The following is a 24,742-nucleotide window of genomic DNA, read 5'->3' as shown; positions in this document are numbered from 1 at the left end:
GGAATTAGACTGTCTACACTGTATTTACTTTGTAAAACCTTAAGTAGATTTACAAGGTTTATAATTTTCTCAACCAGGTGGAGGATTCTTGGAAAACAACTGAATTCATTGTTCTTCCTCATCGTGATTCTAAAGATGTTTTTATCCTTGGTGGTACAGATGACATTCAGGTAAGTCACTGCTTGTACTTAATAGACAGCTGATAAAAGTTCAAGTGAAACTAGCAAAAATTCAGATGAAACTAGCAGGGGCAGGTTACAGTTATAAAATTCTGGCAATGACCTGGTAATGGTCTATGTTGATGGAACATTTGATATTATTTTAAACAATGTATAAACAAAATATACATTCACATTCTTTTTGCTTATCCGTTTAATAACAAAATCTTTTCTCAAGAAAGTTTGTAATTTTTCATAAACATTCAGTTCTCCAAAGTTAACAATTGCAGTATCTATTACATATATAATTATCTTAATGAATTATAGATTCTTTGGTTAATATCAAACATTAGAACTAGAAGAACTAATATCAGCTGGATGACTGTGTAAAACCTATCTAGAACCCCTCTCCTGGTGTACCCTTTTTGCAGGCGCTTGGGTCTGTTGGGAGTTGGACTAGATGACCTCTTGAGGTCCCTTCCGACCCTGATATTCTATGATTCTATAATCTGTGCAGAGCCATTTGCAGGATCAGGGCCTAATTTCTGTGATTTAGAAAATATGTTATTAAATTATAGCAAACACTTAATTCAGCCAAAGTTTGATTCAACTAAAACTTGAGGCAACAAACCATTTGTATTGAAATAACATACCTTCATCCATTTGATTTTGATCATTGCTAGTGGAGAATCAGGTCCCCAGACAGTAACTGACAGACTGTGTACTTCTTATTTAAGGTTCTTCTTGATGACAGCACTATAAATGTATCAACTATAGCCTCCTCACGATACGTGGGCCCTCTGAAAGCACGTGTTGATGAATGGCAAAAGCAGCTCTCCTTATTTAGTCAAACATTGGTGAGTAGCAAACAACAAAACAGCTTCTTAGGACTTAGCTTGAGTCTCAAATAAAGGACAAAGTGGTGGAGTTCTAGTTTATTTTAAAATACTGAATATGTTGAAATTGGTGAAAGGAGATTTTTTTTTAACCTAATTTTACAAGGTGATGTCACAGAGTCCTCATTGATCTTATATTTGTTGGGAAAACCATCATTCAGAGTGTGTCAGTGACTTCCACAGTTCAAATAACGAATTTATATTTGTTTAACTTTCACGCTGGGAATGCTATCTAACTGACCAGTGAATGGCTTCTTCAGACTGGAAGTGTGTGTTGGCTGCAAGCAGAGAGAAGCTAGGGTGCATAGTAAAAACATTCAGTAGTGATGGTATCAGATCTCTCCAGGTCTTGGTGTGGGTGGTGGGTGGGTCCAGCAGCCTATGGGAGGCAAAGTCCAAGCCCTTGCAAAGTGGGGTAGCTGGTGCCTTGCTGCTGGAGTGGGGAGGGCTAATGTCATGGGTAGAGGAAGGGTTTTGCATTGAAATACTGCAGATGATCAATTGAGGATCACTATACAAGGCCCCGTTGGCCTAAATAATACTTGAAGCATGTGGACCTAAATTGAAATGCCCGTAGTATGAATGATTGGGAAATTTATTCAAAATATTAAAACTAAAGGAAAGTGTGAATGTGTGATTTTAAAATTAGCAACAGTAAAACGTTAATATTAGAAAGAGAAGCAACACTGGCCAGCTCTCTTCCTCTGCAGATGTGGCACTGGGAGGGGCTCACACAGCACTGGTGAGAGCTGGGGGAGCTTTTTGCAACAGGAGAAAACAAGAGGTCCTAAGCATGCTCGTGTACAGGCGAGGTAGCAGGGTCCCAGAACTCGGGCTGCAGCCTGAGCCTGAATGTCTACACAGCAGTTCAACAGCCCCTTAGCCCGAGCCCAACGATCCCAAGTCAGCTTGCATGGGCCAGCCACAGGGTCTAATTGCAGAGCAGATATATCCCCAGGGGCCAGTATCACCTGGAAGGGGGATTGTGCCTATCCTATGTCCCCTTTGTGCCAGCCTAGCTGGTGCAAAGAGGCTGTAGGGTAACAATGAACAGAGCCTGAGGCTTATTTCTCTATAATTTCTCACTCTTGCTACCACCATTGCAACTCCACTGATAGCAGCCACAGTGTAGACTAGGCACCAATGGCGGCCGGTGCAGTGTAGACCTACTCTGAGCACATGGTGCTGAAAATGCTGGCAGCCTGGAGTTCTGCTTACACCAACGCTTCTAATGTTGCTACCTCCACTGGAGCTGCCAGAGTAGTAGCCACAGTAGGAAGTTTGAGGCAAAAAAGACTTGTGTAGATACCACATCTTTGTGCTGCTGGAGAACCTGATTGGTCTGCAATATCCAGCACCATCTTGTTAATCTTCATGCAAGAGAAGAAGGCAGCAGACCTGCAGTTAACCCTTTGTTTGCTGGTGGCCAAGTCAGTCTCTTGTAGCCTGTCACATGTCGTAAAATAAAGGTTCTTCTCAAGCAGCATATATTTTATCCTTTATTTCCCCCTTTAAAAAAAAAATTTAAGAGAGAATCTGACAAACAAATGTCCAAGAACATTTGCCAGATTTTTCAAAGTAGCCTAGCATGTTATCAAATAGCGTTTACTTGGTGAGTGTATTGGAAATGTAGGTTCTTCATGACCATACAATTTGCCATATAGAAAATTATCTTAGGAGATCTTTGGGGTGGGGGGAGGCAAAGTGCACACTGTCTCATCAAATGTCTGATAGTTGAGCCAAAGGGCTAAAATTGTGTCATGACTATTGAAGTTTTGACAGTCCAAGGGTGGATATCGGAAATATTATGGAGGGTTCATGTTTAATATTTGTGGATTTTCTTCTGCTTCCCAATTTGAAAATTCAGACTGTATTTCAATAGTTCTCCTTGGTAAGGATGGGGACTAATTGCTCAAGTTTTCCTTTTTTTTTCTAGGAAGAGTGGTTGACATGTCAGAGAAATTGGCTTTACTTAGAAAGTATTTTTAGTGCTCCTGATATACAGAGGCAGTTACCTGGAGAGGCAAAGATGTTCTTACAGGTGGATAAGTCCTGGAAGGAAATAATGAGAAAAGTTAATCGTCTGCCAAATGCTCTTCGTGCTGCTACTCAGCCTGGTATAAAATAATAGTGTATTATCCAAATCAATGTATAAGCCATTGTAGGTGATGTTAATCCTTATTCAGCACTTGCTAGCTTAACACCTATGTCTGTTACTAGGATGAAAAATGTCTGTACTGCTCCACCCCAAGGCCACTCCCCCTGCAGTGTAAAGGAATAAGACAATTGTGTCCTGTTTACTGCATTGCATTTAATTGCAATATGTTGTCAATCAACTTTCTGTTTAATATATATTCAAAATGTAACTTGCTATAGCTCATTTGCTCTCTTTATGCATTCTCTCCCTACTTTCACTCTGCTTTCTCTTCTCTTCCCACTCATAATATATATCTACCGTTATTGTTTTCAGTGTCCTGTCTCCTTTTTACTTTCTCTCCTTGCAACCTTTCTCTATATTATGTTGTCTACCTATTCCCCTGTATTTTGTGTCTTTCTATCAATCAGTTTCCCTCACTGTCATCCAGTGGCCTTTCCACCTCCCAACCACACCCTGATGGCTTCAAGAAAGCTCTGCACACAGCCCATTGCCTCTGTTTCCCCTTTCAGAGGGCTCCTTAAATAAACTCCATACAGGCTTGTTTGTCCAATAATTCTCCTGCATCCAAGGGCATGGCAACACTTGCAGATGTAGAGCACTTTGAGTTAAACCAGTCTTTGGAAAGCAAAAATTGTCCATGCATGCAGCCCTAACCCTCCTCGCCCCAAGAGCCTGCACCGAATAACTTCCTTCCCAAAATAAAAGCTGCTTACCGGGCACCTCCTCTGGTGTTTGTCCTTCCCCAAGCACCGTCCGCTGCAACTGGCTACCTTACTCCTGGCTTGAGAACAGCTCCTGGCTGCATGCATCTAGGGATGCCGGGGTGTCTTCCTCCTCCTTAGCACCCTCACTCCCGCTTTCCTCCTCCTCCTCCTCCTGCCTTGTTGAACTGGGCTCTGAAGTGTCCATGGTGGTACTCGGAGTGGAGGTGGGGTTGCCTCCCAGTATTATGTCTGGCTCTTTGTAGAAATGGCAGGTTGTGTGGGGGCAGCACTGGAGCGGCGGTTTACCTTGCCTGCTTTGCGGTAGGCATTCCACCGCTCCTTCACTTTAACCCTGCACTGCAGTACGTCTCGGTCATGGCCCCTTTTCATCATATCCCTTGATATCTGCCCGAAGGTATCGTAATTCCTACAGCTGGAGCACAGCTGGGACTGGATAGCTTCCTCCCCCCCAAACACTGCTGAGGTCCAGCACCTCGCCATTGCTCCATACTGGGGATCGCCTGGCGGGTGGAGGCATGGTCACCTGGAGAGATGCACTGAGAGCACTCCACACCTGGCTGAGCAAACAGGAAGGGGAATTTCAAAATGCCCAGAGAATTTAAAGGGCGGGTCTGATGGTTGGTCACTTGAGGGCAGGGCAGTAGAGTTCAAAGTGATGACCAGAGTGGCTAGAACAGGCATTGTGGGACACTTCTGGAGGCCGATCAGATCGCATTAGTAGACCAGGGCGTCCACACTGGCGCCGCGGTGCTTCAGCAGAGGCTCATCAAATGTTATTCCACTCACCGAGGTGGAGAACCAGGAGTGCTCCAGCCAGGTGCGGCTCTAGGATTTGCGCCGCCCCAAGCAGGGCGGCACGCCGCGGGGGGCGCTCTGGCGGTCGCCGGTCCCGTGGCTCCGGTGGACCTCCCGCAGACGTGCCTGCGGAGGGTCCGCTGGTCCCGCGGCTACGGTGGACCTCCCACAGGCACGCCTGCGGATGCTCCACCGAAGCTGCAGGACCAGTGGACCCTCCGCAGGCACGTCTGCAGGAGGTCCACCGGAGCCATCTGCTGCCCTCCCGCGGGACGCCGCCCCAAGCGCACGCTTGGCGCGCTGGGGTCTGGAGCCGGCCCTGGCTCCAGCCACAGAGTCAGAGCGCTCTATGTGCTTTACCAGTGTGGACGGGTGGTGAGTTAGGGCGCCCGGGGCTGCTTTAATGCGCTCTAACTCAAAAGTGTAGCCATGCCCCATGTCTAGTTTATTGATATAAAGCAGAAAACAAAAAATCAGTCTGGAGGTTTCTCTCCTCCCCTAAGTCTGTTCTTTGCAGCTCTTTGCTTTGGCAAGCCACTTTCAATCGTACCTGGCTGGAGTCATTTCTCACTCTTGTAGAGTCTCTCTTTCCATCCTGTACTACCCTCCTTGTTTTATCCACAAAACAGTTCAATTCCATGCATTTAACCAATTATCACGGTCCTCCCAGGCCTTTCCTGCCTGTGGTCTCAGGCATGATCAACACTAGACAATTAAGTTGGCTTAACTACGTTGCTCAGGGCTGTGAAAAATCCACACCCATGAGCGATGCAGTTAAGCCAACCTACCCCCAGTGTAGATAACTGTCTTCTGTCAATCTAGCTACTGCTTCTTGGGCATGTGGATTGCCTACACCCATTGGCATAGGTAGTGTCTACACTGAAGCATTACAGCAGCGCAGCTGTGCCACTGTAGCATTTTAAGTGTAAACACACTGTGAGTCCCAAGTCTTTCTGTTAGAGCCCCGTGACTCCCAGAAGCCTCTGATCTCCCTGAGCATCCCCCACTCAGCTTCATGTTGCTGTGTATAGCAGAATCAGGCGATCCTTGTCGCAAGCCACCCTGTTACACTCATCTGTCCATCTCTCCTCTACTTCACTAACCTAACTTGTAAACTCTTCCTTAAGGGCTTGATCCTGCAAATGCACACAGGAGTGAACTGCACAGTGGGTGAAATCATTACCATTCTGATTATGTACTACACCTCTACCCCAATATAACACGACCTTATATAACACAAATTCGGATATAATGCGGTAAAGCAGCGCTCCGGAGGGGCGGGGCTGCGCACTCCTTCGGATCAAAGCAAGTTCGATATAACACGGTTTCACCTATAACGTGGTAAGATTTTTTGGCTCCTCAGGACAGCGTTATATCGGGGTAGAGGTGTATTTAAAACTCACTTTGAATGGTGTCAATGACTTCAGAAGGTGCAGGGCAATGGAAAATCAGACTCAAGGTTTTCCATGTTAAGCATTAAGATCCAGGTACTAAGTGGCACTGGACACTAACTCTTTCATTTGCCAGAGTAGGAGAGTTCATTTTGGATTACAGTAAAATTTGCAGCTGTTAAAACATTCAGCTTTCTGCTGCTGTATTCCTGCAGAATCCACTTTTGTTTGTAGAATGTTAGGACCTTTTTACTGGTTTTTAGACTTCTTTGGTTGTTTGAATCACTTTCTGTCCATTGAAATTTTTCATAGTATACAGAATGTACAATATTTTAAGAAACAAAATGGACACGCTGCATTTTATGAAGTATTTTCCTGCACAAGGCATCCAAGCCACAGGCAGGGGATCTCTCGTATTCACCACTGAGTACTGCTGTATCTTGGCTTTTTCCAAGGTGGCACAGAAGGATGAGGCAGGGGGCAAGGCGCACTGGAGCCATAGAATGGCGCACATCCCTGTGCCTGGGCAGCTCATAGCCACTATTCATAGAATCATAGATTATCAGGGTTGGAAGGGACCTCAGGAGGTCATCTAGTCCAACCCCCTACTCAAAGCAGGACCAATCCCCAGACAGATTTTTGCCCCAGATCCCTAGATGGCCCCCTCAAGGATTGAATTCACAATCCTGGGTTTAACAGGCCAATGTTCAAACCACTGAGCTATCCCTCCCCCAGTGGTTGGAGTGGCGGCCAAGGAGCAGCTGGGCGGATGTCCAGTGCCCTGACTGTGTTGTGAAGGATGAGTTCTTCCACCTCTAACCCTGGGGCAGGATCCTCTGTTTGTTTACTCAGGCTTCATGTGAGGGAGAGGACTTTTGACCATGTAGCATTAAATTAAAATGAGTTCAGTGGGTGAAGCAGTAATTGAATATGTGCCTCGGTTTCATAGGTGAATTCATTGCAAGCCCTAAAATGCGCATTGAAGTTATTAATACATAACAATATTTAGTTTTATCTGGTGAAAGGGTTTCAGCCATAGCTTATAAAAAGTGGAGTTTTTCCTTGCATTTTTAATCACAGTATTTCTCTTTTGTTTTTTTATTCTCACTACCCTGTTTTCTCAAGTAATCTTTTTTCTCTTAATAGGCCTCTTAGAGACTTTTCAGAATAACAATGGGCTACTTGATCAAATTCAGAAATGCCTAGAGGCTTATTTGGAGTCCAAGCGAGTTATCTTCCCCAGGTTAGTAAAAGTCATTGCAAACAATCTGTGCAATCTGATGATTGACATCAATAGAAGGCATATATTTGATTTAATGTTATACTGTGTGCTACTAATACAAAAGGCAAGAATCTTTAGTTATGCTATAACATTCTTCCAAATTGTACTATTTTTAGCTAACATGCAAATGTTTTTTTAAAATTTTCTGTCAAATATTTTGCATCTGAAGTTCTTTTGTTTATCAAACAGGTTTTACTTTTTATCAAACGATGAACTCCTGGAAATCTTGGCCCAGACTCGCAATCCTCAAGCAGTTCAGCCTCATTTAAGAAAATGCTTTGATTCAATTGCTAAACTAGAGTTTGCCATGATGACTCCATCCGAGGGAGAAGAAAAGGTTTTTACTAATGATATTTTAGCAATGTTGTCACCCGAGGGAGAGAGGGTAAGTAAATATTTTGATTACTCTTTTAATCTGTTTCCAGTAAATATATATTTTCCATATATACAGTACGTGAAAGGAAAAAGTTAGAAACACAACTGTTATATATGAATAAAATACAGAATAGGCCAACTCCATCACTGCATTACTCCAGGTTTATAAGGCTAGAGCTTCTTAGATTTCAGTGGTGTTACACTGGCATAAAAATGATAGAATCACAGGACTGGAAGGGACCTTGAGAGCTCATCTAGTCCCGTCCCTGCACTCATGGCAGGACTAAATATTATCAGGCCATCCCTGACAGGGGTTTGTCTAACCTGCTCTTAAAAATCTCCACTGATGGAGATTCCACAACCTCCCTGGGCAATTTATTCCAGTGCTTAACCACCCTGACAGTTAGGAAGTTTTTCCTAATGTCCAACCTAAACCTCCCTTGCTGCAATTTAAGCCCATTGCTTCCTGTCCTATGGAGTAGTACACTGGTGAATCAGGCCTAGTATTTTTTTGCTGTGCCATCAATGATCTACACCTACAGTGTCAAGGTAGGAACGTATAAACTCAGAGGAAATAGTACCTCCATGGTTAACACAGCTTTTGATTGTAGGTTGGCTTAGGGAAAGGACTTAAGGCCAGAGGAAATGTAGAAGACTGGCTTAGTAAAGTAGAAGAAGCCATGTTCTCTTCTCTTAGACGCCTAACTAAAGCTGCTATTGCTGATTATCAAACCAGAGTTAGAATGGAATGGGTTGTTGCTGGACACCCATCTCAGGTAAGCCACACTCATTTTTGTGTGATCTTTCTTGCCTCCAGTGATAGAATACTCGCCTGTGTTCACACCCGACACGCTGTTGCAATAACGTTTGTTACAAGGTGTGCCTTATGAGGAATCATTTGAAGACTTATAACTTGCTGATCAGTAATAGCATGGTAAAATGTGTCTGGCAGCTTTATGCCTAAAGTTATGTTTCCCTGTATGACGTTAAAAACCCATGTTCAGAGCCACGTAGCACCAAACTCGTCAAACATACCTGTCTTGAAAAAGGAGAATATGCTTGTCTTAATTTGGGTTTAAGCAATAAACAGAGTCATCAAGGGAGAAAACAAGGAAAGTGTGCAAAATAAGGTGAAAAAGCCACACAGGGAACATCCTTCCTCTAGCAGACTGCCTGTCTCTTGGTTCTCAGCTGGAAATGATTTTCAAAGAGGGACTAAAAAACTATAAAAAGGAGGGGCAAACACCCCAAGACACCCTTTTCTGTCTCTTTGCCCACCTCATTCTCTGCACCTGAGCCACTGGACTCTGTGGGAGGGGTCCTGACTCCATGAGTTTTATCAGTATTGCTACTAGAAGCATGTGGTGAGAAACTTTGTTTGAATCTAATATAGTTCGTTAAATTAGGCACTAGAAAGTGTTTTATCTTTATTTTCTTGTAACCATTTTTTTATTTTTATGCCTCTTTATTTCTACTTACTTAAAATCTCTTTGTAATTAATACACTTGTTTTATTATTTTGTCTAATCCAGTGTGTTTAAGTTAAAGTATCTGGACAACTCTAAAGTAATAAGCAGTTGTGTATTTCTTCCCTTAAAGGAATACAGGACTTAATATATTTGGGGTGTCCTTGAGGAAAATCCAGGACTGGGAGCACGTTGGGGTCACCCTGCAGTATAAAAGTCAGAGCATAACCCTAGTTACACACAGACACTCAGGGTGTGGCTTACATGCTGGATGGTTGTTTGTGGGAGCTACTTCAGCAAGGCATTGTAAGGCACCCAAGGTTGCAGGGCAGGGGTGGCACAGCCCTCCATTGGTCTGCATAGCACCCTGGTATGTCACACCTATCCACTTACTTTGGCCTTGATCCTGCAACCATCTAAACATATGCTTAGTTTTAAGCCCATGAGTTGTCCAATTTAAGCCCGTGCATGCTTGCAGGATCACGGCCTTGCTTATTTATGTGACCCCATCATTATTGTATCTGAGTTCCTACTCTGCCAAATTCTCTAAGACGTATTGATGGTATTTTTATGATTCCTTTCTACAGGTTGTCCTGACCGTTTCCCAGCTCATGTGGTGCCGTGATCTGACTCAGTGCTTAGAAGGAGAAGATCATGATCACTTACAAGCTTTAAGTGACTTTGAAAAAATAAATTTTGATGTGAGTTTGTATGTGGGGTTTTGGCATCAAATGAATTTAACGTTTTGTTTGCCATGCTTGAAAATTAGTTTTGAATTAATTTTTAAAAAGAAAGTAAAATTCTGCTAAGTGGCTAAGTCTGTGTATCCAGTCCTGTTGTGAACCAGCTGATGTTTACGTGCCTGAGCCACCTCAGGGCATACTCCACCAGGGGAATAGTTGTCTTAAGGGCAAGTATAGAGATTGTGGCTTCAGCTGAAATCGGGAGGGCTTGCTGCATGGAATTTTGTTCATATATTCACTAATCACTGTTTGCTTAACACGACATCAAGAGCAGATGCTGGTTTTAGAAATGCTGTGCTGCAGTCACTGTTAAACTTGCCAGGTTCCTCAGGCCACTATCTCAGGGAGGTCAGTACTAACTAGCGTCCTGCAATAGAGCTTTACAGAAGCAAGATCATGACGGAGAATCTTGCAAACAGTAACGTGTTCTCCATCTGCATTGCCTCCATCGAGCCTCACTGACCCTTCATCCTTAACTCTGCTTTGGAGCCCAGCTCCAAACAAGGCTTTGGGAGGCAGAAGAACTGAGGGATGGCTTGAGGGGGGTGGGTATTTATACCCTGCTTCTATGGAATGATGGCTTTGAGGGAAGTGTGAGTGCTCATCTCTGCCAATGTTGCTCAAAACCGTCTTTTGGACATGTGAGTGGGGCTCAGAGTATGATTCTGGTGAGCTATGCGTAGGGCTTTTTCTGTTAGGGTTAGCCAGAGTGGGTAGAGGTTTCACTGTGTAGTGGTCAAATGCTAAGTGCCAATACTTTCAAGTTGGTGTTTGATAATATTTGGCTCCCCAATGGAGCTGATATTTGGGAAATACAGTAGTCAGCTTCCATGTCACCAGGCTGTTTGATTTTCTGTAATCTCTTAAATGATTTTATATACGGTACTTCAGTTGGTTTAGTGCTGCTAAGTTTATATATATATATATTCTTATCTGTGTTGAGAACTGTTTGAAAGCAGTCAAAACTGGGAAGAAATGAATGCAAGCTTTATTTTAATGACCCTCGGATGTAAAACAACTATATTCTAAATAACCACAATATCTCCAGAAATGTGCAATTTTATTTCTTAAACTTTCACAGCTTAGTTAGAGATGTATCCTGGAGCTGTGCTAATTTGTACCTGCTGGAGACCTGACCACTTATTTTAAAGTTCTGATATTTCCAGTGCAGTGAGAAAATACTTTAACACTTTATTTATTCATTTATAGAGGTTAAATGCACTGGCTGGATTAGTCCGTGGTATTCTTCCAAAATTACACAGAAATATTATAACAGCGTTGATAACTATTGATGTACATGCAAGAGATATCGTCAGTGAACTTGTGGCAGAAAAGGTAAAGCAACTGCTTTTGCCAAAATAGCATTTTGTACAAAAATATCCAAGTTAACTGCTTTGAATCACATTATTCAAAAATGCATTGTGTCTTATCTCTGTAGGTGGACACTGTTGACAATTTTGAATGGCAAAGACAACTACGTTATTATTGGGATCTTGATCTGGATAACTGTGTTGCTAGGATGGCTTTATCCCAGTATACTTATGGCTATGAATACCTAGGCGCATGTCCAAGATTGGTGATAACCCCACTGACTGTATGTATTTACTTATACTCTTCATCATTATTTAGATAGAGGTTTGTTCCGTTGGAAGTATTAGTAGTGAATAACCTGTAGCTAGGTAGTTGGTATTTAGAAATCTTTTAGTATGGGATTGACGTGTAGCACTGTACAAAACAGGGGCTTATACTCCTTCATAGTGTTACCTTTTTGCAGCAAAATAAAACTAAAGTGCCTTGGAAGATAACAGCCTGTTCCTATTACCAGTTACACCTTTGGTGAAAGGACTCAAGATGTTTATCTATACCTATGCAGAGGTGTCTAGTTCAGCCAATATTCAGCACATCTGGGCATTTTCTATTACATGGAAAATTCAGGAATATTTGTGGACAGGCTTTGAACTAGTGTGACCAGACAGCAAGTGTGAAAAATCAGGACGGGGGTGGGAGGTAATAGGAGCCTATATAAGGAAAAAGACCCCAAAATCAGGACAGTCCCTATAAAATTGGGATATCTGGTCACCCTACTTTGAACTGAGTTTTTGGCTGCAGTGAACCATCCAAATTGGCGTGTTGGAAAATCAGGCTCATGTGCAATAAGGAATGTAATAACGTTGGGCAATGGGCGTTTTACCAGAATGAGGACTTCAGAATTTAGCCCACTGTATGCTAATATACTGAGCTACTCTTTTTAATGGTGTATTTTGGACAGTTTGTGCTGATTTAAATACATAGAGCAGATCTTCAGCTGGTGTAAATTGTCATAGCTCCATGGGGAGCTCCAAGTAAGGATCTGCTCCATACTATTTGCTATCACCTTATACATAGAGCATTTGTAAATATGTAAGTAGGCTTATGACATGTTTAAAACAAATCAGAAAAAGTGAAAAGCTTTGGCAAATGCCTGCTCTTCCCTATGTAACAATACTGTGTGACTCTCATCAGGATCGCTGCTACCTTTGCCTGATGGGAGCTTTGCAGCTTGACCTAGGTGGAGCTCCTGCTGGACCTGCTGGAACTGGTAAAACAGAGACAACTAAAGACCTTGCCAAAGCACTTGCCATCCAGTGCGTTGTGTTTAACTGCTCTGATGGGTTGGATTACAAGGTATGAGAAGTAAATGTATTAATATGAGCAACCTCAATGTAGTCAGTGGGATTGCACAGACAAAACTCAGTGCTGCATTTGTCCCTGTGAAGTTACTTGTCTATAGTCACACAGGAAATGAACGGTAGATCTGAGAGTAGAATCCAGGGCTCATGTGTCTTAACCACAAAGCCAGTCTTCCTTTTGTTTAGCTATACTACAGTATAAATAGAATCTCCCCATAGAAATAGCGCTATAATTTTGCCGTACCACAGAATTAGCTCTTTGCACTATGACAAAGGAGAGGGGAGGGTGATGAAAAGAAAAAAAATGGCAGCCACGTTAAAATTAACAAAAAAATCTTAATTATCGTTAGGAAAGAGTGAGGCAGTCAGGGAAGTTTTTAAGAAATTAGAGCTATATAGATAAATATAAAATAGGTTCCCCTTCTCCATCAGGAAGAAAAGCATTGGCCTCAAGCATTTTGGATGTTTAAAAAGGCAGGTTTTGGGAAGATGTGTCCATAATAACAAGTTTCCCTATTCCTTTTGAACTGCATTTAAAAATCTTATCTTGGGCTAGATTCTCTTTTTTTGCCAAGATGTGTTCAGTTTGTAGGGGCTGGTAGAATAGAATATCTGGGTTGGAAGAGACCTCAGGAAGTCATCTAGTCCAACCCCTTGTTCAAAGTGGGAACCACTCCCCAGACAGATTTTTCCCCAGGTCCCTATAATGGCCCCCTCAAGGACTGAACTCACAACCTTGGGTTTAGCAGGCCAATGCTCAAGCCACTGAGCTATCCCTCCCCTCAGACTGGTTTCAAACTGCCCCAGTCCTGGTCCTGACATAAACCTGTTCTAACATGACAGCTGCCTATGGTTCCCTAAGGGACCATTCACTAGCTGACACATGCCATAGGGTGTCCACTCTATCCCCTCCCTACCTGTTTGCCTTTTCACACCCACTGCCTCCCTGTGCCAGCTCCACCAGCTTTACACCACTTTGGATTTCCTTTCTGCCTGGGAAAAGCTCAGCAGTGGCCAGATCATGTTCCCTTGTACCAGCTAAGCAGTGTAAAGGGCTGGAACGGGGACTGCAAATCTGGGCACTTTTACTGGGAATTTTGTAGGTCAGCATTTAACTTCTCAGTTATGAGCTGATTGGATTGTACTAATTTTATAAGAAAACAGTGCAGAATAGAGTTCAGGGAAGGTTTTGGATTTCACAAATCATGTGACATCTTTTTAGAGAACTTGGACTTTTTTCATACTATTAATTGTAATAAAGATATTTTTTCTAAGAAAGCGTTTTAATATACAACATGTGGCAATAAAATACATTTTTAAGAGATTCTATTATCTTTTCCCATGGGTGTGTAATTCTCCTGTGGTCAGATCCGGTGCAGATACTCTCTGATGTCAGCTTTCCCTTGACATTTATTTCTGCTTCCAAGGCCCATTTTTCTTTTTCTCTCCTATTTAAAGCAGTGTTTCCCACATTTGGGACACCGCTTGTTTAGGGAAAGCCCCTGGCGGGCCAGGACGGTTTGTTTACCTGCCGTGTCCACAGGTTCGGCCGATCGTGGCTCCCCCTGGCCGCGGTTCACCGCTCCAGGCCAATGGGAGCTGCGGGAAGTGGCGGCCAGCACATCCCTCGGCCCGTGCCACTTCCAGCAGCTCCCATTGGCCTGGAGCAGCGAACCGCGGCCAGTGGGAGCTGTGATTGGCCGAACCTGCAGATGCTCCAGGCCAATGGGGCTTTCTCTAAACAAGCAGTGTCTCAAGTTTGGGAAACACTGATTTAAAGGATTGAGAACCTCTGTTTCAGGGCCTCTTTTTCTCTCTCTCTCTCTCTCTGCTCCTTTATTCGCTTTATTTTTTTTTGTTTGAAATTAGCCCACATGATGAAAGTATCTTGAAGTGCTTTACAACATAAAGCTGATAAGCAAGAATGCATACAAATATGGCTTACAAGTTGATTGGAATCATTCCGGGGTTTTTACTATAAGCATTCTAGTCTGCGCTTTGTGCGTATGCAGCTTTACTTACAGAATAACGTGCTGTTTATTCCCAGGACCCCTGCTTCATTCAGTGGTCTGGATGCATGTTCCGGTCAGAATGGGGGGCCCGATGGTGCTGTACACTGTATAAATAAGCCAGTTGTTCTTTCTTCCTCAAAGTGACATTTCTTCTTCCTCTCCATTTCTCTCAAACTGGACTAACTAGCTTCATAGCTTTTGAAGAACTTGAGACATGTCAGTGCAGTGTTAAGCTAGGACTGTGCTGTGATTTCAGATGATGGGACGATTCTTCAGTGGTTTGGCCCAGTCTGGAGCATGGTGCTGCTTTGATGAATTTAACCGAATTGATATTGAAGTTCTGTCTGTGATTGCTCAGCAGCTGATTACTATTAGGAATGCTAAAGCTGCAAAGGTAATATCTTTTTTTATTAGATATTAAAACCCACATAGTGTTTTATGTACATTTTTAATGAATGTCATGCTTGTGAAGAGATCTAGACTGACAACACAGAGATCTTAGATCCTTTATTTAAGCACAGTAGAGGTACAGCACAGACTGCAGCAATGCAAGTTTCTCCAAAAACGTGCCATAACCCTGACCTAGTGAGGTCACTTGTAAGGGTCCGAGGGTAGTTGTCTCTATTCTCCACATCCATTCAGTCTTTATCCTTTATCATGAGATTTCCAGCAAGGGTGCTAAACAATGACAGCTCTGGGCCTGATCCAGCAAAGACTTGCTACTGTGCATGTGACAGGTTGGATCACAGAAACCCCCTTGGGGACTGCCACCTGATGTGCTTTGACTACCTCTGAGTCTGTTTTCCCTGCCAGCTTAGGACTTCAGTGCCCTGCCTAGATTGAGCCAGACACACTTGCCTGCTACAAACCCAGACCCAGGTCTGAACCATGTCCCCCAACAGCTGCAGGCTTAACTGAAAACAGCTTAAGAAGTGTTCCTGTCTCTAACACTCAGATGCCCAACTCCCAATGGGGTCCAAACCTCAAATAAATCCGTTTTACCCTCTATACAAAGCTTATATGCAGGGTAAACTCATAAACTGTTCACCCTCTATACACTGATAGAGAGAGATGCACAGCTGTTTGCCCCCCTCCACCCCCACCCCAGGTATTACTGCATACTCTGGGTTAATTAATCAGTAAAAAGTGATTTTATTAAATACAAAAAGTAGGATTTCAGTGGTTCCAAGTAATAACAGACAGAACAAAGTGAATTACCAGGCAAAATAATATAAAACACGCAAGTCTAAACCTAATACAGTAAGAAAACTGAATACAGATAAAATCTCACCCTCAGATGTTTCAGTAAGCTTCTGTCACAGACTGGACACCTGCCTAGTCTGGGCGCAATCCTTTCCCCTGGTACAGCCCTTGTTCTAGCTCAGGTGGTAGCTAGGGGATTTCTCATGATTGCAGCCCCTTTTGTTCTGTTCCACACCCTTATATAGTTTTGCACAAGGTGGGAATCCTTTGACCCTCTCTGGGTTCCCACCCCTCCTTCTAAATGGAAAAGCACCAGGTTAAAGATGGATTCCGGTTCAGCTGACATGATCACATGTCACTGTAAGACTTCATTGCCCACTTGCCAGCTCACATGTGTACAGGAAGACTTGCAAGTAAAATAGAGCCATCTACAGTCAATTGTCCTGATTAATGGGAGCAATCAAGATTCCAAACCACCATTAATGGCCCTCACTTTGCATAATTACAATAGGCCCTCAGAGTTATAGTTCATATTTCTAGTTTCAGATACAAAAATGATACATACATACAAATTGGATGACCACACTCAGTAGATTGTAAGCTTTGTAATAATACCTTACAAGAGACCTTTTGCTTGAAGCATATTCCAGTTACATTATATTCACACTCATTACCATATTTTCATAAAATCTTATAGAGTGCAACGTCACAGTGCATATCTTTACTCTTGCATGTAGACCCATTGAAGTTTACATACTGGAGAAAAGATATGCAATAGTTACTGTTTGCAGAATTGGGTCTGAGATGGCATGTTTCATGATTTTGAATTAAAATCACCAACTCATATGACAAGAGGAGTGGTCCTCCATTATTAATTTTATTTAATGTTCAGATATTAAACCTTTAGGTTCTTCAGATTCTTATTTTTCAGGAAAATATAGTAAAATCCTTATTTTTTAGTGTTTAATAAGGTGGATTATTGTTCAAAAGCTTTTCCCAGCACAACTCTGTGGATGTTAATTAATTCTGACCTGTAATTTTCACTTAATTTCAGTGCCCACTAGAGACCATCAAATTAATTTCAGTTGAATTCTATAAAACAAATCCATCTAATTGCTTGCCTAATTTAGCGTTTGTCAGTACTTTTCTTTCATGTACACTTTTTTAGTCACAGAATATTAAACATTCTTGCCTTCTGCCATTTTTAAGCTCCTCTCTAAAGAGTCTGATAAATTATTACTTACTTTTAATTCCATTCCTGAACATTCCAGTCTGTGGTCCCTCTGTGTGTCATCATACCAAATGAAGGATATGTATGTACACAGCAACTCAGGTAATGCCCTGCTCCATTCTGAATTACGTAAAAGTATTAGGGGAGTTGGATTTATTCACAGTAGAAAAGAGTAGAACTTGAGGTGACCTTCTGTAAATGGAGATTTCGAAATTCCAGAAGAAATTAATAAAATTGGGAGAGAGAAATTGTTCACAGTGGTGATTCCAAAACTAGGAGTCTACCTACACATTTGGAAACTTAGTCACAACTGGTGGCTAAATCTTCTGGCTCAAACGAGAGCTGTGCACCCAGCATGATTTTATGTGTGGGGTGGGGCAAAGCATAGAGACCACAGCTTCACAGTGGCCCCCACAGCAGGCCTGCAAAGGAGAGAATATGGGGAAGAGGCATGGGGAGGGCTGTTGGTTTTCATCTACCTGAATCCATTGTTGTGACCCCACTGTGTCAGGGCTGCATAGCAGACCATGGATGGTATTGCAGCCCTGAAGCTGAAGTCATGACTGTGAGGGGTCTTTGTGGCTGTCCTCACTGTTTCATTTCCCTACCTAGAGCTAAGGCAAAGGCCAGGTAAATGGGCTCTAGGTTTGGCCCATCGGGCTTTTCATTTAGAGAGATCATAAAGCACTTTCCTGTACATCTCCATAGATCCTGTCCTACACAGAAAACATCCAATGGCATTATAACTCCACTTTCCAGGAAGCAGGAAGGTAAAAACGATCCACCTCTGCCTCATCTCAGATCTCCTTGTTGATGGATGGCTTTTATCTTTTATTCTTATTCAGCCTTCCTCCACAGAGTGCAGATCTTCAGTTCCTAGGGTCAGGTTCGCTAGGCACTGAAGACTTTCAGAAACCTGATTTCGCAACAGGTGGTCCTGATTGAGATGGACAATCGGGTCACCATATTCTAAAGCAACAAGTAGTGAAGCATTGTGCCCAATATGTCTTGGAATTCTTAGTGGTGAAGGAGGAGGCTCCATCCCACAAAATGTTTCTGGTCACCACTTACCTAGCAGCAGAGGACCAGGAATCTCACCAGACTGATCCAACCTCTTAAAAAACTCAGTGCCTCTGTCAGCATTTTCAGTTGGTTAGATTAGTGTTAGAAATTTTAGCTTTGATTATTTTATGTATGGAAGCTGTTTCTTTTATTCATTTGTATTTGTTCCAACACCTCAGTGTGGGCTCATGGATCCTACGATGGATCCAGAGGAGAAGAGGTGAGGATTTAAGAGATGTGCCTCTTGCTCTGCTGAATTCCCCACTTCAGATGCCCATAGGAGGTGTCTGGCTTAGCTGGGGGAACAACATGCTTCTTCATGGTGCATGGTCAGCAGCAACTTCACCCCAGGAGCTCTCAAGGAGCATCAGAGACAGCTTCAAGCCCTCTGGGGCCAAACCCTCTGTTCCATAACTGCTGGTTTGGTGAGAACTGAGGGGCCTGCATTGGTCATTAGCCCCTCAGGAAATAAAAAGCAGCCTCAGATCCCACTGAAGGTACAGTCGTTGTACCTTCAGTGGGATCTGAGGCTGCTTTTTATTTCCTCTGTGTCTGAACCGAAAACACAGCCTCCAATACTGAAGGATCCTAAACCAGCAAATCCTAATTCTAGACATGGTGGAATCTCAGAGGTGTCTTCCTCTGTTAGCAGAGCCAACTGTTGTGGAAAAGCCCCACTTTATAACCAGAAATGCCACAAAGCTGTCTGCTGTGCTCATCAGGATTTCATATTTATTTCTGTTTGTTTCACATTTAAAACCAGGTGTGAAGCCAGTATTTTCATTTGGTTTTTCAAAAGCTTAGAAAGAAAAATGCATTATCCAAGTGTATTCATACTCGGATATAAATGCAAACCACAATCCACTATCTGTAATCTGTCTTTTTTTAAAAAGTCCTAATTTAAAAAAAAGATTTTATGTGTGATTTTATTTTTTGTAGAAATTTAGTATAAAGTATATTGACATTTCACTTTCTTTTAAACAGCTCTCTCGATTTATGTTTGAGGGACGTGAAATAAAGTTGGTTATGACCTGTGTGGCATTCATCACAATGAATCCTGGCTATGCTGGACGAACAGAGCTACCTGACAATCTAAAAGCTCTCTTCAGACCCTTTGCAATGATGGTTCCAAATTATGCCTTGATTGCTGAGGTACCTGTAAATATAGGGAATGTTATATGCTGTGGTTTGCAGGATGTCAGACTAGATAATCACCATGATCCCTTTTGTCCTTAATCTATTAATCTATAATATATACGATAAACATGTTGCAAGTGTTTATTTGAGGGCAATGTTACCGTTTAATAGTAATGAACCACAATATTATCATGAGTGTCTAGTCTCTCTCTCCCTGGAGTCTTCTCAAATATGCCATTAACGAAGTTCTGCTTGTGTGTAGATCTCTTTGTAAAATATTTCCTGGAAAATTGGAGTTTCTTCATAAATACACTTAGTTAATCCCGCACAGCATTACTCTGTTTGGACACGACATATATTCTGTCTAATGTCACTCAGAAATATAAGTCCATAATTTAAAATATTTGCTGTACTTTATTACATATTCTTAAGTGTGAGTCTTTTGATCCTTTAGGGCTAGACAGGGCAACCCTTCCCTGCAATGGTGAGTATTTACTCACACAAATATTCCCATTAAAGTAAATGGATCTATTAGTAAATTCTCATCAATGCAAGGCTTGCAGATCTAGCCCATAATATTTTCCCAAAGTAAATTGATTTAATGCTTTATTTCCTGTAGACAGAAGAAGATTGCATACCTGAGAGTGTTTGTAGAAAAACTATAGTTAAAATAAATTAATGCAAAATTATATTATTTCTAATACATATATTAATATGCATACATTCAGTGTCAGTTGAAGACAATGTGAGAGCAGCACTGAGTTCCTAGAAATAAAAACTTCCAGTATTTAATAAAAACTGTGGACATCTCTTGTGTACGTTAGGTGATTCTGTATTCTGAAGGATTTGAATCTAGCAAAATTCTTGCAAGGAAGATGACTCAAATGTACAAACTTTGTAGCGAGCAGCTTTCTCAACAAGACCATTATGACTTTGGAATGAGAGCAGTCAAATCTGTATTAGTCATGGCTGGGTAAGTATCCTCATACTGTATGAGCTATAACATTAGTATGAATATAATTTTATATACTTAGAAATATTAACAGTTTTATGTTTTAAATCATGTTTGGGTTAAGAAAGATTCCTTCTGTAATTACAACTATTGTAAATGAAATGTAGATGATCACTGCATGATTTTTACGTAATACATTTATACAGTAGTGCAGTGTTGCCCAAACGTGGGACGCCGCTCGTGTAGGGAAAGCCTCTGGCGGGCAGGGCCGGTTTGTTTACCTGCCGCGTCCGCAGGTCTGGCCGATCGCGGCTCCCACTGGCCGCGGTTCGCTGCTCCAGGCCAATGGGAGCTGCGGGAAGCGGCACGGGCCGAGGGACATATTGGCCGCCGCTTCCCGCAGCTCCCATTGGCCTGGAGCAGCGAACCGCGGCCAATGGGAGCCGCGATTGGCCAGACCTGCAGACACGGCAGGTAAACAAACTGGCCCTGCCGACCAGAAGCTTTCCCTACGCAAGTGGTGTCCCAAGTTTGGGAAACACTGCAGTAGGGTAATACATGAAAATAGAGAAATTACCTGGTTATAGGGACAATGTAGCCTGGGAGCATAAGACAGTATATGTATTATTGCATACATTCTGGCTATCTTCATCAGAAATATCTGAAAATGGCTTATTAAACATATGGATTTCAAAAGCTCTGTACTTTTTTCTATGCTCTAAAAGGAAGACACATTTAGAGGTCCAGAAAAAAAAACCCAAACCCCAAATCAAACCCTATTAGTTACCTCCTGAAGATAAGTAACGAGCTTGTATGGAACTTGCTGTAGTCTTTCTGGATACACTTACTTCTGTTGGTGATGTGATTGGCTAACATTGTTTCCAGACTTCAGTATTACTGAATTCTGAGGAATAAATAATAGAAACATGGTGAGTAGTCAAAAGTTGGAGTTCAGATATAATAAGTGGATTTTTGAGTTAACACAACATTTTATCTGGACAGTATAAGTGAAATGTACTAGAATTCTGAGGGAGTCATTTTATGAGAGGTTATTTACACAAGTTCACCTACAGTACCCATGAATAATAGTTGGTATAAAAATAGATTGAGTGAAACTGAGACATCTTGTTTGCTTTTTATTAAAATTCAGGTCACTAAAAAGAGAGAACCCAGATCTGAATGAGGAAGTGGTATTAATAAGGGCTTTACGAGATTCTAACCTACCAAAATTTCTTGCAGATGATGCTCTTCTGTTCAGGTAATTTTCTATAATACTAGTTTGTTTTCTTCATCTAGTCATATCACATTTATGTTGCCATAGTAAAAGAGAAGACCGAACTCTCTAAGTGTAGTTTAATTTGTATTTTAGGTGGAGAGACTGTTGCACTTAATGTCTAACACAGTGGTTCTCCACCTAGTTGCAATTGTGTTATGTGGGCTGCATCCATAAAAGATACATCTACCAAAAAAAAAGGCTTATTATTTGTTATAGGAAAACAATATGACTCAAATCAATATAGTACCTTTTATTTCAACACTGGCAAAGGTCTACCAAGAGCATTTTTAATTAGCAAAATAAGTCAAAACATTAACTGTTAAAATGAATTAACTGACTGTAAGGGTGGCATGGGATGGTGTATTGCCAGCATCCAATCCCTCACCCAGGGACTGCCCTCCATGAACCCAGCCCTTCCAAGGATTGCCCCACAACATCAACCTCCCCATCCAGGGATTGTGCCCCAGTATTGAGTCCCACATCCAGGGACTGCTCCCCATGCACTGGATGCACCTCCCTCCCTAGCCCCCTGTGCACCCTTCCCATGCCCCCTGCAGCCCTAGGCCCCTGCACCCCCTTCCCCGTGCCTGCTGGTCTCCTACTTCAGCTGCACGGAGCTCAGGTGTGCAGTCCACCCTGCCCGCCTGCCACTGCAGTCCTAGTGCCGGCAGCCTACTCCAGGCAGGGTCACTGGACCCATGATCCCACGAGGTGAGGATGGGGGCTGATGCTGGACTCGATCCTGCGCTACCCCATTTTTCACACACACACACACACACACACACGCACGCTTGGTGTTTAAAGTTAAGCATCTAAATCCATATATTGGCACCTCAATAAAGCCCCAATTCAGGAAAGCACTTAAACATGTGCCTAAGTGCTTTGCCTAAGAGAGGCCTGGTTGGTTTGTTTGTTTATTTTTTTACAAGTGCTGAGTACCCGTAGCTTCCATTGACACCAGTGGGGTCTGCAGGTTTATATTGATATCAGTGGGGGCTGCAGGTTCTCAGCAACTCTGAAAATTAAGTCACTAGTTCAGGTACCTAAATATGGGCTTAAGTTCTTAACCGTAGGCACCCACATTTGCAAATGTTGGTTTAGGCCCTGGAGCAGTTATTCTATAACATTAGGTGATAGCTATATACAAGAGCTGTCCAAGTGAAAAAAACAACAAACTAGAATGGATATGGAGTATTTCAGTATGAAATGGATGTTTTAAAATATATAATCCATGTAATTTTTAATTAGTTTAATGTAATTAACAAAAATAAAGTTATTTTTTTTCTTTTTGTCTCTGACAGTGGGATTATTTCTGATCTTTTCCCGGGAGTCATAATCCCAGAACATGACTATGGGATACTACAATCAACAATTATAGATGTCATGCTTTCAAAAGGATTGCAGCCTGAAGCAAGCATGGTTCATAAAGTCATACAGCTCTATGAAACCATGTTAGTAAGGCATGGTGTTATGCTTGTTGGGCCAACAGGAGGTGGAAAAACTACAGTTTACCAAATTCTGGCACAGACTTTAGGAGTTTTACATGAGGCTGGTGAGGAAAACCCTTTTTACCAGCCTGTCAAAACCTATATTCTGAACCCCAAATCAATTACAATGGGTGAATTGTATGGTGAAGTTAATAATTTAACTCTCGAGTGGAAAGATGGCTTGATGGGTCTTAGTGTTCGAGCAGCTGTTAATGACACCACTGAAGATCACAAGTGGATCATCAGTGACGGGCCAGTGGATGCATTGTGGATTGAAAACTTGAACACTGTTTTGGATGATAACAAGATGCTTTGCTTGGCAAACAGTGAAAGAATCAAACTCACACCTTCCATCCATATGGTGTTTGAGGTACTGTAATTTCTTGGATTTTAATATTCACTGTGATATTTCTGGTTTGCTTCGCTTAATTTATGGACTATATTGTTATATTGATAAAATATATGATCTGCAGCTGAATTTATCATAGAATCATAGAAGATTGGGTTGGAAGAGACCTCAGGAGGTCATCTAGTCCAACCCCCTGCTCAAAGCAGGACCAACCCTAACTAAATCATCCCAGCCAGGGCTTTGTCACCACCTCCCTAGGTAACCCTTTCCAGTGCTTCACCACCCTCCTAGTGAAATAGATTTCCTAATATCCAGCCTAGACCTCCCCCACTGCAACTTGAAACCATTGTTCTTTGTTCTGTCATCTGCCACCACTGAGAACAGCCGAGCTGTATCCTCTTTGGAACCCCCCTTCAGGTAGTTGAAGGCTGCTATCAAATCCCCCCTCACTCTTCTCTTCTGCAGACTAAACAAGCCCAGTTCCCTCAGCATCTACTCGTAAGTCATGTGCCCCAGGCCCCTGATCATTTCCGTTGGCCTCCACTGGACTGTCTCCAATTTGTCCACATCCTTTCTGTAGTGGGTGGGGCCCAAAATTGGACGCAGTACTTCAGATGTGGCCTCACCAGTGCCGAATAGAGGGTACCACTTCCCTTGATCTGCTGGCAATGCTCCTACTAATGCAGCCCAATATGCCATTAGCCTTCTTGGCAACAAGGGCACACTGACTCATATCCAGCTTCTCATTCACTGTAATCCCCAGGTCCTTTTCTGCAGAACTGCCGCTTAGCCATTAGCAGTGCATGGGATTCTTCCATCCTAAGAGCAGGACTCTGCACTTGTCTTTGTTGAACCTCATCAGATTTCTTTTGGCCCAATCCTCCAATTTGTCTACGTCACTCTGGACCCTAACCCTACCCTCCAGCGTATCTACTGCTTCCCCCAGCTTAGTGTCATCCGCGAACTTGCTGAGGGTGCAATCCATCCCATCCTCCAGATCATTAATGAAGATGTTGAACAAAACCAGCCCCTGGGGCACTCGGCTTGATACCAACTGCCAACTAGACATCAAGCCATTGATCACTACCCATTGAGCCCGACAGTCTAGCCATATCTGTTTGTTTGTAATTTTTGTCCTGGCCAGTCTCTGTTTTTCTTTCTAGCGAGGATGAGAAGGGGGATTTCTCCAGAATGACTTCCCTTTCACACGTTAGCAATTCAGGGTCAAAGCCGAGCAGTCTTTGACATCAGGTAGTTACCTAGAAGCTAATATTAGGCCTGAGTAACTTCTGTTATCTCATTGTATCTCTCCTGCTCACACAATCTTATTTCTACCCAGAAACTAAGTTGCCTTTCTGATATAATAATATCATTCA

General features: G+C 42.5%; 1 protein-coding gene across 21 annotated transcripts in view; it reads left to right on the top strand.

The window, feature by feature from the left end:
- DNAH6 (dynein axonemal heavy chain 6) overlaps window positions 1-24,742 on the top strand; it is a 192,113-nt gene that overhangs the window by 53,548 nt on the left and 113,823 nt on the right. For all 21 annotated transcript variants that reach the window (XR_005600162.1, XR_005600164.1, XR_005600163.1 and 18 more), the window contains 15 exons: window positions 78-170; window positions 896-1,015; window positions 2,991-3,171; window positions 7,270-7,366; window positions 7,595-7,790; window positions 8,392-8,556; window positions 9,833-9,946; window positions 11,198-11,323; window positions 11,427-11,582; window positions 12,491-12,652; window positions 14,926-15,063; window positions 19,150-19,317; window positions 20,127-20,275; window positions 21,405-21,512; window positions 22,832-23,387. Coding sequence is in view for 15 of the 21 variants with exons in the window: in XM_039543463.1 (XP_039399397.1) it covers window positions 78-170; window positions 896-1,015; window positions 2,991-3,171; window positions 7,270-7,366; window positions 7,595-7,790; window positions 8,392-8,556; window positions 9,833-9,946; window positions 11,198-11,323; window positions 11,427-11,582; window positions 12,491-12,652; window positions 14,926-15,063; window positions 19,150-19,317; window positions 20,127-20,275; window positions 21,405-21,512; window positions 22,832-23,387 (2,529 nt within the window). In the remaining 6 variants the exon portion in view is untranslated. The remainder of the gene's footprint in view (window positions 1-77; window positions 171-895; window positions 1,016-2,990; window positions 3,172-7,269; window positions 7,367-7,594; window positions 7,791-8,391; window positions 8,557-9,832; window positions 9,947-11,197; window positions 11,324-11,426; window positions 11,583-12,490; window positions 12,653-14,925; window positions 15,064-19,149; window positions 19,318-20,126; window positions 20,276-21,404; window positions 21,513-22,831; window positions 23,388-24,742) is intronic.

The sequence above is a fragment of the Mauremys reevesii genome, linkage group 6, assembly GCF_016161935.1.
Source record: "Mauremys reevesii isolate NIE-2019 linkage group 6, ASM1616193v1, whole genome shotgun sequence".
NCBI lineage: Eukaryota > Metazoa > Chordata > Testudines > Geoemydidae > Mauremys > Mauremys reevesii.
Note: the sequence above shows the minus strand (reverse complement) of the source record. Positions and strands in the feature narration are given on the sequence as shown.